Below are 17,332 nucleotides of genomic sequence, written 5' to 3'. Positions count from 1 at the left end.
AAATTGAAACAAATATAAAAAGCCAAATTGACAGTTATAGAAGTCAATACATATTTTTTGTTTGTTTATTTGAATTGTTTCCATGACTTTACTTCACTTAAATATGCATCAGCGTAGAGTGAGTAAAAAGGTAACTCATTGCTGATCGGGAAAAAGTGAGTTTGGGAAAAATTCAAGTGACTCAAGACTGCATAAATAATGAGTTAACTTAAAGTCGCCTCAAATTAGTTAGTAAAAAGTTAGTTTGATTTTGAGTGAGTTCGAGACATTCCTACAGGGAAATCTATGGCCTTACTTCAATAATTTTTCAGTGTAGTTCTTATATTTTATAACCCATTCCTGAGAAAGAAGGGTGTAATGTTCTCGTAACACATTTATATTTAAAACAGGATTATACTCCAAAAACGGTCTGTCGTGTCCGTCCGTCTGTCTATTTGTGTCACTTTTCAGAAGCTCTACTAAACGCAAATAAAATATATACCGCATAAATGAAATTCAAACCAAGAAGAATTTTTTTCTGATGCTTCGTAAGGTTCGATTTGTTGTTTTATGTGTTTAACAGACTGATTTGTTTTTTTTTTTTATCCCAATACAAAGAATCTTTTGAAATCATTAATGGAAAAGAACCAGGGCATTGATAGCAATATACTTCGTCTTCGTCGAAAACCGGACATAGTACTCCAACTAGGAGTAAGAATCAACTTTTGAAACTATTTTCTTTTACGTCCATTCATTTCATGGTGTCTATTTGCTTGGTGTTGGCTGGTTATTGAATACAGATCATATTATACCCTCCACCATAGGATGGGGGTATATTAACTTTGTTATTCCGTTTGTAACACATCGAAATATTGCTCTAAGACCCCATAAATTATGTATATTCTGGTTCGTGGTGAAATTCTGAGTCGATGGTATTGCAAATGAGCCATATTGGACCATTTGTACGTATAGCCCCCATATAAACCGATCCCCAGATTTGGCTTGCGGACCCACGTAGAGAAGCAAATTGCATCCGATCCGGTTGAAATTTCGTACGTTGTGTTATTATATGGTCTCTAAGAACCATGCAAAAATTGGTCCATATCGGGTCATAATTATATATATCCCCACCTAAACCTATCCCCAGATTTGACCTCCGGATTCGGTTGAAATTTGGTACGTTGTGTTACTATATGGTCTCTAACAACTATGCAGAAATTGGTCCATATCGGTCCATAATTATATATAGCCCCCATATAAACCGATCCACGGCCAAACTTACGGCCGTATATACTTGTTTTTTTTTTTTAATTTTTAATATTTTTTTTTAATAAATTAAAGTTAGAAATATAGCAACGATTATTAAACATGCAAATTGTTTCAAATTTTTATCTTTAAAATATTTTTGTGTTCTTTTAGGCAACAAATCCTTATTTGACTGGTATACCTGCTAACACATACAGTCCATATTTTGCCCCTGGTCATTTAGTGCCTGCCTTATTGGGACCCGATCCATCGGCCGTAGCATCGCAATTGGGACCCGTGGTACCGCAAGCGGTTCAAGTGGCTCAACAGAAAATACCACGTTCCGACAGATTAGAGGTAAGTTTTCTACCATCTGCATGTTAGAACGTCATGAGTTTTTTGTATATATACAAATTAAATAAGCGTTTTTATCTAAAATCACTAATTTATCGTTTTATTATTTAACAAAGAAAAGACACAGTTTTTAAAGTCTTTTTTTTTTTTAGAACTTTAAAATATTTATATATTTTTTTATATTTAACATATTTTTGTTTGCAAGAAGAAAAAAACCTCAAACAAAAATTGTATGTAAAAAATATATATATAAAAGCATGTTTGTAAAAATTAATTTTTGTATTTTTTTTTAATATTTTAGAATTGTATTGTTATTGTACAAAAATTATAAATTTATTTATTTATTTATTATAAATTTTTATTTTTACTAATGTTAAGCTTTTATACAAAGGAAAAAGTGTTTTATGAAAAGATTCTAAAGTTTTAAGTTATCTTTTATATTTTTAAAATTTCCAAATCAAATCAAAACAAAAAAATAATAATTTCCCAAAAATGCAAATTTGCAATTTTTCACACATTCTTATCTCTAAGTTGTTTTAATCAAAGGAAAATTAAACAAAAAATTGTTACATAGGTGGAGATTTGTATTATTTTTTCATACGTTTAGAGTTTTCTATTTCTATTGGATATTTCTATTGGATGTTTTCCTTAATTTTTGTTTTTTTTTTTATCTTCCACCCTATTCTATGTTGTTTAGTTTGTAAACACATTTTATTTCCCCATAATTTTATTACGAATGTTCTGCATTTTTATAGTTTAAAGCCTTGTCTTTGTGAGTATTCTATTTATTTTAAATTTTCCGAAAAAAATCTGAAAACTCCCCCCTTTTGCAAAGCTTTTGCTATAATAAAATTTAGAAATGAATCATGTAATGTAATCTAAAACAAAAACGACAAATCGCTATTCCCCCCTCAAACTATACACTTGAAACACTGTTTAATATAGCTCCCCGTATCCCCGTAAAAGGACAATGGATTTTGTGAATATTTATTGGTACAATAAAACATATATAGAAATGTGAAAATGAAATTTTCTAGAGATTTTTTTTTTTGATTTATTAAATATAGAGTATAGTTTTAAATGGAAAACATATCACCAAAAGTTTTTAATTAAAAAAAATATTTATAATTTTAATTTAAATTTCCATTTTATTTCAATATTTATTAATTTTCAAAAATTAAAATTTAGTCACAATACAAAATGTATTTAAAAAAAATATTCACTCAAAAAATTATTAATTGAAATAATTCTTTAGTGAAAAAAATAATAATCAATCATATAAAATAATTCTCAAACATAATTTTTGTTGTTTTAATTTTAATTCAAGTATTTTTAATTAAAAATACATTGTATCATTTTATTTCATAATTGAAGACAAACATTTTTTATACAGAACAAAATATCAATAATACTTTTTTATTTCAACAATTAATTGATTCGACTACTTTTTTAAAAAACTTAAAATCTAATCAGAATAATATTCAGTCAAAAATATTCTTAAAGAAATTAAGACAACAGACGGCCAAATGAATTTTTAGCCTAATATTCCAAAGGGTTATAAGAGAATTTTTATTTATGCAGAATAAATATCACCAATAGTTTTTTAATTAAAAACGAATATTTATAATTTTATAAAATTTATATTTAAATGTTTATTTCAATATTTAATAATTTTCAAATATTTAAGACGGGGAAAATTAAAAATTTAGTCACAAATAATAAAGTTCTTTGTATAAGTTTCACCATTATCCATTATTCCTGAAACAATAAAAAAGTTGAGTCGACGAACAGCCGAATTAATTTTTAGACCAATATTCCGTTAAATTTCAACAGATTTTGTATACAAAAAAACAAAAACATCACCAGAACTATTTTGATGAATTATTTTTTTTAACAAAATAAAAAAAAAACAAAAACACTCGCAGACCATAAAATTTAATCAGAAGAATATTCAGTCAAAAATATTCTTAGAGAAATTAAGACAACAGACGGCCAAATTAATGTTTAGCCTAATATTCCAAAGGGTTATAAGAGAATTTTTATTTATGCAGAATAAATATCACCAATAGTTTTTTAATTAAAAACGAATATTTATAATTTTATAAAAATTATATTTAAAATCTTATTTCAATATTTAATAATTTTCAAATATTTAAGACGTGGAAAAATTAAAAATTTAGTCACAAATAATAAAGTTCTTTGTATAAGTTTCACCATTATCCATTATTCCTGAAACAATAAAAAAGTTGAGTCTACGAACAGCCGAATTAATTTTTAGACCAATATTCCGTTAAATTTCAACAGATTTTTTTAATACAAAAAAAACATCACCAGAACTATTTTGATGAATTATTTTTTTTTAACAAAATAAAAAAAAAAAAACAAAAACTCTCGCCGACCATAGGTTAGGTTATGTATAGTGGCAACCAGAGATTTCAGGCTCACTTAGACTATTCAGTCCATTGTGATACCACAGAGGTGAACTTCTCTCTTATCACTGAGATCTGCCCGATTCTATGTTAAGCTCAATGATAAGGGACCTCTTTTTTATAGCCGAGTCCGAACGGCGTTCCACATTGCAGTGAAACCACTTAGAGAAGCTTTGAAACACTCAGAAATATCACCAGCATTACTGAAGTGGGATAATCCACCGCTGCAAAAATTTGTGGTGTTCGGTCGAAGCAGGAATCGAACCCACGACTATGTGTATGCAAGGCAGGCTGCTAACCATTGCACCACGGTGGCTCTCAGACCATGGACTATTAGATTTGTTTAAGAATATGATATGAACTTTATCTATTTAATTTTTAAATATATAAAAACAAGTATATACGACCGTAAGTTCGGCCAGGCCGAAGCTTATATACCCTCCACCATGGATTGCGTAGAAACTTCTACTGAAGACTGTCATCCACAATCGAATTACTTGGGTTGCGATAACACTTGTCGATGGCAAGGTATCTTAAAACTTCCTAACACCGTCTTCTAAATTGCAAGGTAGTCCATACGTGGTATATATTAAACTAAAAAAGGCCGATTAAATACGTATATAATTAAGTTTGACAAAATTTTGTATAGAAAAAAAAATGATAAAAGTTTCTATAGAAATAAAATTTCGACAAAATAAAATTTTGACAACATTTTCTATAGAAGTAAAATTAGGACAACATTTTCTATAGAAATAAACTTGTAACAAAATTTTCTATACAAAATAAAATTTTGACAAAAAATTCTATAGAAATAAAATTTTGACAAAATTTTCAATAGAATTAAAATTTTGACAAAATTTTCTATAGAAATAAAATTTTGAAAAAATTTTCAATAGAAATAAAATTTGGAAACATTTTCTATAGAAATAAAATTTTGCGAAAATTTTCTAAAGAAATAAAGTTTGACAACATTTTCTATAGAAATAACATTTTGAACAAATTTTCTAAAGAAATAAAATTATGACAAAATTTTCTATAGAAATAAAACTTTGGTAGATTCTTTTTGGCTCGAGTGGCAACCATGATTATAAACCGATATGGATCAATTTTTGTGTGATTGGCGATCGGCTATATATATATATAACTATAGACCGATATGGACCAAATTCGGCATGGTTATTAGCGGCCACATACTAACACCACGTTTAAAATTTCAATCGGATCGGATGAATTTTGCTTCTCCAAGAGACTCCGGAGATCAAATCCGGAGAATGGTTTATATGGGGGCTATATATAATTATGGACCGATATGGGCCAATTCTTGCATGGTTGTGAGTGACCATATACTAACACCACGTACCAAATTTCAACCGGATCGGATAAATTTTGCTCCTGCAAGAGGCTCGGGAGGTCAAATCTGGGGATCGGTTTATATGGGGGCTATATATAATTATGTACCGATATGGACCAATTTTTGCAAGGTTGTTAGAGACCATATACTAATACCATGTACCTAATTTCAGCCGGATCGGATGAAATTTGCCTCTCTTAGAGGGTTCGCAAACCAAATCTGGGGATCGGTTTATATGGGGGCTACATATAATTATGGACCGATATGGACCAATTTTGGCATGGTTGTTAGAGACCATATACTAACACCATGTATCTAATTTCAGCCGGATCGGATGAAATTTGCCTCTCTTAGAGGGTTCTCAAACCAAATCTGGGGATCGGTTTATATGGGGGCTATATATAATTATGGACCGATATGGATCAATTTTTGCATGATTGGTAGAGACCATATACTAATACCATGTACCTAATTACAGCCGGATCGGATGAATTTTGCTCCTCTAAGAGGCTCTGGAGTTCAAATCTGGGGATCGGTTTATATGGGGGCTATATATAATTATGGACCGATATGGACCAATTTTGGCATGGTTGTTAGACACCATATACTTACACCACGTACAAAATTTCAACCGGATCGGATGAATTTTGCTCCTCTAAGTTGCTCCGGAGTTCAAATCTGGGGATCGGCTTATATGGGGGCTATATATAATTATGGACCGATATGGACCAATTTTTACATGCTTGTTAGAGACCATATACTTACACCATGTACTAAATTTCAGCCAGATCGGATGAAATATGCTACTCTTATAGGCTCCGCAAGCCAAATCTGGGGGTCCGTTTACATGGGCGCTATACGTAAAAGTGGACTGATATTGCCCATTTGCAATGCCATCCGACCTACATCAATAACAACTACTTGTGCCAAGTTTGAAGTGGATAGCTTGTTTCGTTCGGAAGTTAGCGTGATTTCAACAGACGGACGGACAGACGGACGGATGGACATGCGTAGATCGACTCAGGATTTCACTACGACCCAGAATATATATACTTAGATATTTCGATGTGTTACAAACGGAATGACAATGTTAATATACCCCCCATCCTATGATGGAGGGTATAAAAAACTTCATCAGAACTTATAAATTTCGTTTTATAACATTCAACCTGGTCAAGGATATTCTTGAAAAAATAAACAAAAATAAGAAGACAAATATTCCGATGGTTTACTTTAGAAAAATATTTTTATTTTAAATATTTTTATTTGATTTAAGTTTCTACAAAGTATTTTACCGTTTTTAGAAACCCTACTAGTTTCTAGATTTTTGGTATTTTTTTTTTCTTTTTTAAAGGTAATTCTTGGTTGGTATTTTAATGCTATACTTTTTCGTTATAGACTCTTAGTAAATCCATTTAAATGTAAATCCCATTTTCCCCTACGGAAGTAGTAGTAAATATATTTTATATGATATAAAGGTGTAAATAAATATATGATACCTTCAAATATATTCTAAAATTATTAGGTATTAATTTCTTTGAAAATCTATATGATATTTCGATTCTCGTTTCGCACTAGATAAAGCTTAATTATTAAAACTAAATAGGTGCAGGATTTTTCGTTCATCAATAAGACTAAGAATTTTTTTTATCCGAAAATTCAGAAAACCATATTATTGTCTAACTACAAAAGAAGTATTCACAATATCCATTGTTTCCTTTAAATATCATAATTTTTTATTTCAAACTCAATTTCCTAGTTTAGTATAATCGTTATGACCCCGGCTAAAGAATATAACTTCATCTCCACTACCCTTTGTAGGAAACGACACATCATAAAACTTTCAACTCACTTTTTCTATTCGTCTAATAATTGGTTATTTTTTGTAAACGGATGCATAATTACAATTTTATTTATTTCTGTTTTTTTTTTTAACACAAATCCAAGCTCAATTTTTATTTCATGATTTTCAAAGGAAAAAAATTTAACAAAAAACCTTTATTCATTATTTTATTTTTTTTACCAAATTTTTATAAATGTTGTTTAAAATTTGTTTTGTTTTTATTTTGAATTTGTGATGTTTGTTTTCGTTGATGTTTTTTTTTTTGTTTTGTTTTTGAGCACTAATCAATTGACCCCCCTCCGCTATGCCTGACCAAACCAAATGCGCTTTCAAACTAAGGCTCTCAAAACAAGGGGTATAACTTAATTCCAGACCCGTTTATTTAAAAACAGAAATTGTTACTGATTGGCGGCATGCAAAAGTTTTGCAAAAACCACTAAAAATCTAAATTGAGTGTTGTTCACTAAACACTAAAATTTGCCAGTATTTAATTGACAAATACCTCAAAAAATAAAATAACCACTCTCGTTTGTTGTTCTAATGCAAATACCAAGCTAATCAAATTAAAATTTTATACAAATTCTATTCACAAAAAAAAAAAAACAAAAAAAAATCTAAACAAAAATTTTCTTTTTATTTTATTTTTTTGGAAATGAAAAAAAAAAATACGATCTATCCAAAAAAAAAAAACCAAACCAACAACTAAACATTTGTATACATTGAAATATGTTCCTTATGTTCTACCATTACTGTTATCCTGCGCGTCCATGTGAACTCCAAAAAATAATAATAAACGCCAACACGAAATTAAAAAAAATTTATATATACAAAAACCAACAACAACAACTATATAAATATTTATATATATCACACCAACTATTACTACTACAACTATCCAAAAACAAAAATATGAAACACACTGCTGATGCTGCCTTTATGTCTTTTGAAAAACCAAAAAAAAAAAAAACAAAAACCAAATCAACCAACAAATGCCAAATGCAATCCTTGCTAAACCAAAAAAAAAAAATGCAAAAAAAATCTACTCCATAAAAGGTTTGCCGTGAATTTATACGCGGTGCTTGCAAACGTGCCGAATCTGAATGCCGTTTTGCACATCCGCAGGACACTGTGGCCCGACACGATGATGGTTCCATTACGGTGTGCATGGACGCCGTAAAAGGTAGATGCACACGTGATCCCTGCCGCTATTTTCATCCTCCCTTGCACCTACAGGCACAATTAAAAGCGGCGCATTCACGCGCCACCGCTGTTGCTGCAGCCGCTGCGGTATGCCAAAAATTGTTTTCTAAAAAATTAAACAAACCTTTTTTGTTTTGTTATAATTTTTTATATTTTTTTTGTTTGAAATTTTATTTTTTAATAAAATATTGTTTTTTTTTCATATTCCTCTATGATAACCAAAACGCTTGGTATATTTTGATTTCCTTTTTTTTAGTTTTTTTGTTTGTTTTATTTTTCCTTCGTATTTCAATAACCTTCTTTTTTTTGGAAAAAAAGAGCACATCATAACACAATAAATATACACAAAGCAAAAACGCAAATATTGTTGCATTCCTCTTTCTTCTTGTTTTGTTTAGTTTTTAAATCTTTTTCCCCCACTGGCTTTATGCATTTTTAAATGTTTGTAGCTATTTTGATTTTATACGCATACCTTTATATAGTGCTAGCATATTTCCATTTTGTTTGTACTAGAGAAGCCAATTGTAAAACAACCAACAATTCAACCGGAAGTGTTAGCTTAAACCATTTCCGTTGGTATATTCCCAGTGTCGTTTGTTTTACACTTCCGTTTCACACCATCAATAGCCCAAAAGTATTAAATTTTTAATACCACTCTATATACATATTATTTTGGTGTATTTCACTTTATATGTATTTAAGATTTTTTTGTGTTGTTTTTATGGATTAAAATAGAAATTCAATTAAAGGACGTCAATTGAGGAATAATTTGCAAATATTTGATTGGAAGAGTAAACTGAATATTTCCCAATTAAAAAAAATATATATATATATATAGACAAAAATCGTATGGATGTTTAGTAAAGGGATAGATAGTCATCCCATTTCTGCTCTTTATAATTAAGAGTTACAGCGTAGACATCAAAATCGAGAGTATATAAATTGATCTTTCGAAGCTTATAACAGGATTTTGTTAGACTTGATGTTAGTCTTGCGTTAAATGCTTCCAGGTTCATGTGTGCAACATAGTTCTTCGTCAATAAGGTCAGTACTTTGGCTCATGACTTTGAAATATTTTTTTCTGTTTGAATTTAATTGATCGCATCATGCCAATACAAAATATTTAATGTATTCGAATTAGGCTTTGACATAAAGTTAAAGCAGTTCTTGTGTGCAAATTTATTTTGTGAAAATTCTGGCCATTGGTAAAAACACATATTCACATTTTCTGATAGAACAATTTGTTGACCACCTAATTGGTCTCATTAATTTCAACCAATTTTTGTCAATTTAATTGATATAAGGAAAGTAGAACAAGATTTTTAATACACCAAAAGTATGCATTCAAACGAAAGTTGTCATGCTCTTGTGTACGAACTAAATCTAATTGATCGCAGTAAGCCAATACAAAATATTTCATGTATTCATATTTTGCTTTGAAAAAAGCTTCACTATGTCGTTGTGTGCAAAATTTATATTGTGGAAAAACTGATGGTAGGTAAAATTATTTTTTTTATAATATCTGATAGGAAAATTTGTTGACTACCTCGTTATTTTTAACAAAATCTTTTACCAATCTAATTGATATAAGAAATGTATAACAAGATTCCTAATGCACCGAAGGTTTTCTTGTATACTAAAGTTAATTTACTGGTGTGTGCAGACTATATTAGAAATCATCTCCTTAAGATAGATACTATTTCAAATAATCAAATTCAAAAATATGATTAAAACTTACATTTGATCACATAAGTGAAGACCATAATCTATACCATAAATTGTGTAAGATTTAGTGTTTTAAAGTATAAAGAATTGATATACTAAGACTGATACTTGCTCTTGATTTTCCTTGGATAATATTTTTTAGCAAACTCACACAATTATTTGTGTGCAAATTAATATTCCCAGACAGTTTTAAAAATGACGTTTGTTTTCTTTTGCCTCAAAAATTTTTCAACAAAATCGGAAAAATATTTTTATGTCTATTATTATATTAGATGCCTTAAGTTTTAAAGAAGCAAAAATACAATTTTATGCCAAAGACCAATATGTAAAATTTTCCTATTTATGAAACAGAATTGGCATACTTAGACTAATACTTGGTCTAGATTGTCCTTTGATAGTACTTTTAAGCAAAATTAGACAATTGGGTGTGTGCAATTAATTTAGTCAGTAAATATTTCTATTTATTGTTCTACATAGTTTTTTTGCTCCTAATCAGAAGACATTAAGTAATTTTTTTTTCATTCATGGAGACGAACTGATTTTCTAACACACCTTTGAGATTTCGATTGTCCTTATACAAAACTTTAAATAAAAATAAGAACTTTTCTTGTATACAGAGAAAAATTTTCAGTTCAAAACAATTGCCATTTATTTGCTATCTAGTCAAAACTTTAGATAAAACTCTAAATAATGTTTTCGAAGTTATTTTATATCCATGATATTAAAATAATTGCTCGTTATTATTTTTCACGTAATAACTAGCAATAGGCTATGAAGTAAGGCATTGTGTTTATTCATTTAATTGATTATGTTATAGTTTTTTTTTTAATATTTAAAAATTCCATAATATTCCCTTTTTATAAAGTTAATTTCAACTAAAAAGATGAGGAAAAACGTATTTAAACTATCATTATTTAAATAAAAATCATTAACTATTTACGTCAATAATTACACTCAATTATCACATGTTGTTGACAATTTCCTTCCATAATTTACCATCCCAAATAAAAAAAAAACAAAAACACGAGTAAATATTCATATACTTATCCAAGCCAACGATCAGCTAGGCAAAGCTGGCATTAAGGTCCATGGGTTTAATGTTGGCCAGCTTTGTTTGGTGCAGCGACAAACAAAAATCCCTCATTTCGCATATCGTACAACTTAATTAACTCAATATATGCCAATACTGGACATAATTATTTACATATAAAAATGTATAAATATTAATCGTTTTTTTTTTTCCTCCCTCATTGTTGTTATTTGCATAGCAATAACCAATTACAACAGTATGTATACAAGCAATGGACCTTCATGCTATAGTGGGTAGATATAAATACGGGAGCAACATATTATTGAGCATTGAGCTGAGGAAAAAGTAAATTAATGCAATGTAAATAATCCAACTTATTTAAAAAAAAAAAGTATTAAATCTGCCTAAAAATATGCAATGGAAATTTGTGTTAACTATACTCATCAATATACAACCTTTCAGAGGCTTGTATACTTCTCTCTCTCGCTCGCTCTATCTATATTTTTTCAATTTTTAAAATCCAATGAACTACCGTAAAAATTTATGGTATAAAAACAAAATCATTTTTATTAAATTCACACAATATGCTGATAATTTTATTCATAACGCCGCATGAATTGCCTCTGTGCAGAGAATGAACTATTGGAGGTCAACAACAAAATTGCTACTATTGAATATCGATTAAAAATGGATTATCATAGTGAGATACAAATTATAATTTTGTTGTATATTTACAGTGTGTGAATTTCAATATATATTTATAACAATACATGAGGCATGCTCAACAATGTTTTATGGACATATGTTAAAAAGGATATCGTTGACTATTATTAATAGAACGGTAATATAGTCAATATGACGATGTAACAGAATTTAATTTAAAAGTTAATTTCAAAAAAATTATACAAATCAATTAAGACTATAAGGAAATAAGAGATAATGGAGAAATTTCCCTTTCAAGTGTGTGAAGATTACGATTGTATAATTCATACAATCTAATTGATTTGGTTATACCAGCAAAGAATTTCTATAACTTTAAAGATTAGTTTTAGGAAGATTTTGAAATATTTTCTGTGTGCAAAAAAAAAATGTTGATAACAAACTGATTTATTAGATATGCTTAGTTATCAAAAAATCATCAACGCTTTATTCCTGTTTGCAGTAGGAAATATATAGAGTAAAAACAAAAAGGTTACTTTGCACACAGAGACATTTTTATATTTCGAAGAAGGTAGACTCAATACATATTCAAGTTCTGGACAAAATTCTGCGAAATCAATTAGTTTCTTCCAATTATATCAATCTCAAGTCTAGCTCATAAATAGTTTAAATTCACACAATTTCTAAGTAATTAAAATTTTGTAGACTTTTCTATAAAAAAAATGCAAGCCAAACTAAAGGGACATTTTATGAGGCTCAATGAGCTATGAACTTGGCCAATATCCCACTTCTCTAGGATTTTAATGTCATTGCATACCAGTTTTCCTTATGAATTTGAAATCAATCTAGGCCGATAGCCTCTAGTTGCTAGTGCCCGTATAAATAAGTTTATTGTAATTTGTAATTATAATAAATGAAATAATAAATAAATCTATCCAGAAAGAGCTAAATCTTCCTTAGAAGGAATATACAAATTTCCTTATATGCAATTCAGATTTAATTGTCAAAGGATTTTGTTAGCAGTTATAATTAATTATAACTCCAAAATATAATATTTCAATTTTTTTAAAAGAAAACCAAACTCCCACGAATTCCTAACATTCAATTTTATTTAATTGGATGAAATAGTTAATTTGTGATTTTTTATTATGCTGTCCTATGTAACGTATGTGTAATACGAATACAATTAAAAACACGTATACGCCGTAGAGGCCAGAGCAATTTTAGAGACCTTTTTATAGCCAGCGCCACACTGTGGAACAGGGTATTATAAGTTAGTGCATATGTTTGCAATACCCAGAAGGAGACGAGATAGACACATGGTGTCTTTGAACAAAAAATGCTCAGGGTGGGCTCCTAAGTCGATATAGCCATGTCCGTCCGTCTGTCTGTGAACACATTTTTGTGATAAAAGTCTAGGTCGCAATTCAAGTCCAATCGCCTTCAAATTTGGCACATGTTCCTAATTTGGGTCAGAATAGAACCCTATTGATTTTGGAAGAAATCGGTTCAGGTTTAGATATAGCTCCCATACATATCTTTGACTTATATGGCCCCAGAAGCCAGATTTTTGGCCGAATTTGGTTGAAATTTTGTACTAGGAGTACAATTAGTATTATAGTCAAGTGTGCAAAATTTGATTGAAATCGGTGCAGATTTAGATATACTCCCATATATATGTTTTTCTGATTTCGACAAAAATGGTCAAAATACCAACATTTTCCTTGTTATATCGCCACTGCTTAGTCGAAAAGTTGTAAAAATGAGTCGATTCAGATTTAGATATAGCTTCCATATATATTTTTCGCCCGATATGGACTTATATGGCCCCAGAAGCCAGAGTTTTGGTCCAATTTGGTTGAAATTTTGCACTAGGAGTACAATTAGTAATATAGTCATGTGTGCCAAATTTGATTGAAATCGGTGCAGATTTAGATATACTCCCATATATATGTTTTTCTGATTTCGACAAAAATGGTCAAAATACCAACATTTTCCTTGTTATATCGCCACTGCTTAGTCGAAAAGTTGTAAAAATGAGTCTAATTTTCCTAAACTTCTAATACATATATATCGAGCGATAAATCATAAATAAACTTTTGCAAAGTTTCCTTAAAATTGCTTCAGATTTAAATGTTTCCCATATTTTATTACTAACATTGTGTTCCACCCTAGTGCATTCATTAGTCGACTTAAATTTTGAGTCTATAGATTTTGTAGAACTCTATCAAATTCTGTCCAGATCGAGTGATATTAAATGCATGTATTTGGGACAAAGCTTTATATATAGCCCCCCACACATTCGACGGATGTGATATGGTATCGAAAATTTAGATCTACAAAGTGGTGCAGGGTATAATATAGTCGGCCCCGCCCGACTTAAGACTTTAATTACTTGTTTGTTACTAACATAGTGTACCATCCCAGGGCATTAGCCGACTTAAATTTAAAGTCTATAAATGTTGTAGAACTCTGACAAATTTTGACCAGATCTGGTCAGATTTAAATACATATGTGTATAGGAACATAAACCTATATATAGCACCCAACACATTGGATATGCTATCGAGAATATGCATCTACAAAGTGGTGCAGAGTATAATATAGTCTGCCCCGCCCGCCTTTAGACTTTCCTTACTTGTTTAAATGTGTGGTATTGTTAAATTTGGGTTCCACATTTAAGAAATTATGATATTTCACCCCATTTATAGTTCTACATACAAAAAAATAATTTTTGGATTCAATCACCATCCAATTCATTTTTAATTATTAAATATCTTCAACACAGAGATGATAGTAGCAATCACAAAAGTCAACCACAAAATGAATTGATATTTTGATCCAATTATTTGATACTATTAATTTTTGTGATTGATTTTTGTTCTACTTAAAAATTTCATTGAATCAATTGAAATTTTAATTGAATTTTTTTTTTTAAATTCAATTAAAAAATTAATTGGAAAAATTTTTCTGTGTAGATAACATAGGTCTTCGCTTAATTAATCTAAAGAAATACCCTCCTTTCATTTCGAAAATCCTCAATTTTATGCAATAGAAATTCTTCTCTATTATTTGTCCTATAGGCTGAATATGGTTTTGTTGGGCCTCTTGCAAAACCCAAATGATCAAATTTACTTAATATACCTACTATTGTCATATTTACATTTTTGTTATGACCCTTGCAATAATATCTATTGTAATATCCTAAAAGCACCATATATTTCATTCATAGTCACGTCATTGCTCACTTTTTCTCAGCAAATGCTTTTAAGAATATGCAATTATGTATTATTACTTTTTGTTTCGTATTTAGGCTATTGTTTTTTTGGCTTCATAGTAAACAAATAGCTGCTTTATCCTTCAAGTTAAAAGCTTTTTTTTTTTGTTTTCTTTTTTTTCTATTTGTTTACGTTATTTTTTCTATTAATTTATATTTCCATAGAAATATTCTACACCTATTCCTATCTATAGTAAACAGTCTTTTATTAAGATTATTATTATACTAAGACATCATAAATTTTTGGATAAATTACTTTTCTATCATTGTTAAGCAAGATATTACAGAGTCCATAAAAGGAAAGTTAATTATCACGAATAATTACTAGAAAGTATTCAGAAAAATATTTGCCATAGTAGTTTATTGTGGTACGTTAATTTTGGTTATATAAGAGGGATTTTGAAAATTACTTATATATTTGAAATGAAAAAAATTAAGGAAATACGAATAGGTTGTATATTTTTTCCAAAAAGCATCAACAAATTTTAAGCAGTTGATATCAAACATCTATGCGATATGAAAATGCCAAATATATAAATTATAATTTTTCCAAATCAATTCCAATCAATTATATTTTTTTCAAGTATACTTTTGCCAATTATATTTTTTCCAATTATATTTTTTCCAAATTTAAAATGGCATATTTAACGAAAGTTCTTCATTGCGTATAATCTATAATATTGCCATAATGTTAATTACACGCACTGGCGAACATTTTTTATAGAATATCCAACAAGTTCCTCATTGCGTATGAGTTATTTTAAAATATTGTAGTACGTTAAATTTGGTTATATAAAAGGAATTTTGAAAAATACTTATATATTAGAAGTGAAAATAAAATTAAGGAAATACAAATAGGTTGTATATTTTTTCCAAAAAGCATCAAAAAATTTTAAGCAGTTGATATCAAACATCGATACGATATGAAAATGCCAAATTCATCAATTATAATATTTCCAAATCAATTCCAATCAATTATATTTTTTCCAATTACATTTTTTCCAATTATATTTTTTCCAATTATATTTTTTCCAAATTTAAAATGGCATATTTAACGAAAGTTCTTCATTGCGTATAATCTATAATATTGCCATAATGTTAATTACACGCACTGGCGAACATTTTTTATAGAATATCCAACAAGTTCCTCATTGCGTATGAGTTATTTTAAAATATTGTGGTACCTTAAATTTGGTTATATAAAAGAAATTTTGAAAAATACTTATATATTAGAAATGAAAATAAAATTAAGGAAATACAAATAGGTTGTATATTTTTTCCAAAAAGCATCAACAAATTTTAAGCAGTTGATATCAAACATCTATGCGATATGAAAATGCCAAATATATCAATTATAATTTTTCCAAATCAATTCCAATCAATTATATTTTTTTCAGGTATACTTTTTCCAATTATATTTTTTCCAATTATATATTTTTCCAATTATATTTTTTCCAATTATATTTTTTCCAAATTTAAAATGGCATATTTAACGAAAGTTCTTCATTGCGTATAATCTATAATATTGCCATAATGTTAATTATACGCACTGGCGTATAATATCCAACAAGTTCCTCATTGCGTATGAGTTATTTTAAAATATTGTGGTACGTTAAATTTGGTTATATAAAAGGAATTTTGGAAAATACTTATATATTAGAAATGAAAATAAAATTAAGGAAATACAAATAGGTTGTATATTTTTTTCCAAACAGTATCAAAAAATTTTAAGCAGTTGATATCAAACATCGATACGATATGAAAATGCCAGATATATCAATTATAATTTTTCCAAATCAATTCCAATCAATTATATTTTTTTCAGGTATACTTTTTCCAATTATATTTTTTCCAAATTTAAAATGGCATATTTAACGAAAGTTCTTCATTGCGTATAATCTATAATATTGCCATAATGTTAATTATACGCACTGGCGAACATTTTTGTAGTATATCCAACAAGTTCCTTATTGCGTATGAGTTATTTTAAAATATTGCAATAATGTTAATTATACGCACTGGAGAACATTTTTGTATAGTATCCAAAAAATCGAGTATGAGTTATTTTAATTTATTAATTTAAATCACAATCTTATTGAATATCCAAACAAATTGAAACAATTAAGAATTTATTAAATTGAATCAATAAAAAATTGCTTCACAATTTGGATAAAGTTAAACTAAAAATTTAATTGAATATATGAAAAAATTAATTCCATAAAAAATGTATTCAATAAAA

At 28.6% G+C, this 17,332-nt stretch overlaps 1 protein-coding gene across 10 annotated transcripts in view; it reads left to right on the top strand.

The window, feature by feature from the left end:
• Positions 1-17,332, top strand: part of mbl (splicing regulator muscleblind) — a 318,509-nt gene that overhangs the window by 227,927 nt on the left and 73,250 nt on the right. For 7 of the 10 annotated variants that reach the window (XR_012723872.1, XM_075313800.1, XM_075313793.1 and 4 more), the window contains 2 exons: positions 1,399-1,581; positions 8,255-8,488. Coding sequence is in view for 9 of the 10 variants with exons in the window: in XM_075313800.1 (XP_075169915.1) it covers positions 1,399-1,581; positions 8,255-8,488 (417 nt within the window). In the remaining variant the exon portion in view is untranslated. The remainder of the gene's footprint in view (positions 1-1,398; positions 1,582-8,254; positions 8,489-17,332) is intronic. The other 3 variants (XM_075313798.1, XM_075313799.1, XM_075313797.1) reach the window with 1 other exon arrangement.

Source organism: Haematobia irritans, chromosome 5 (genome assembly GCF_050003625.1).
Source record: "Haematobia irritans isolate KBUSLIRL chromosome 5, ASM5000362v1, whole genome shotgun sequence".
Taxonomy (NCBI): Eukaryota; Metazoa; Arthropoda; class Insecta; order Diptera; family Muscidae; genus Haematobia; species Haematobia irritans.
This window is presented reverse-complemented; position numbering and strand designations above follow the sequence as displayed.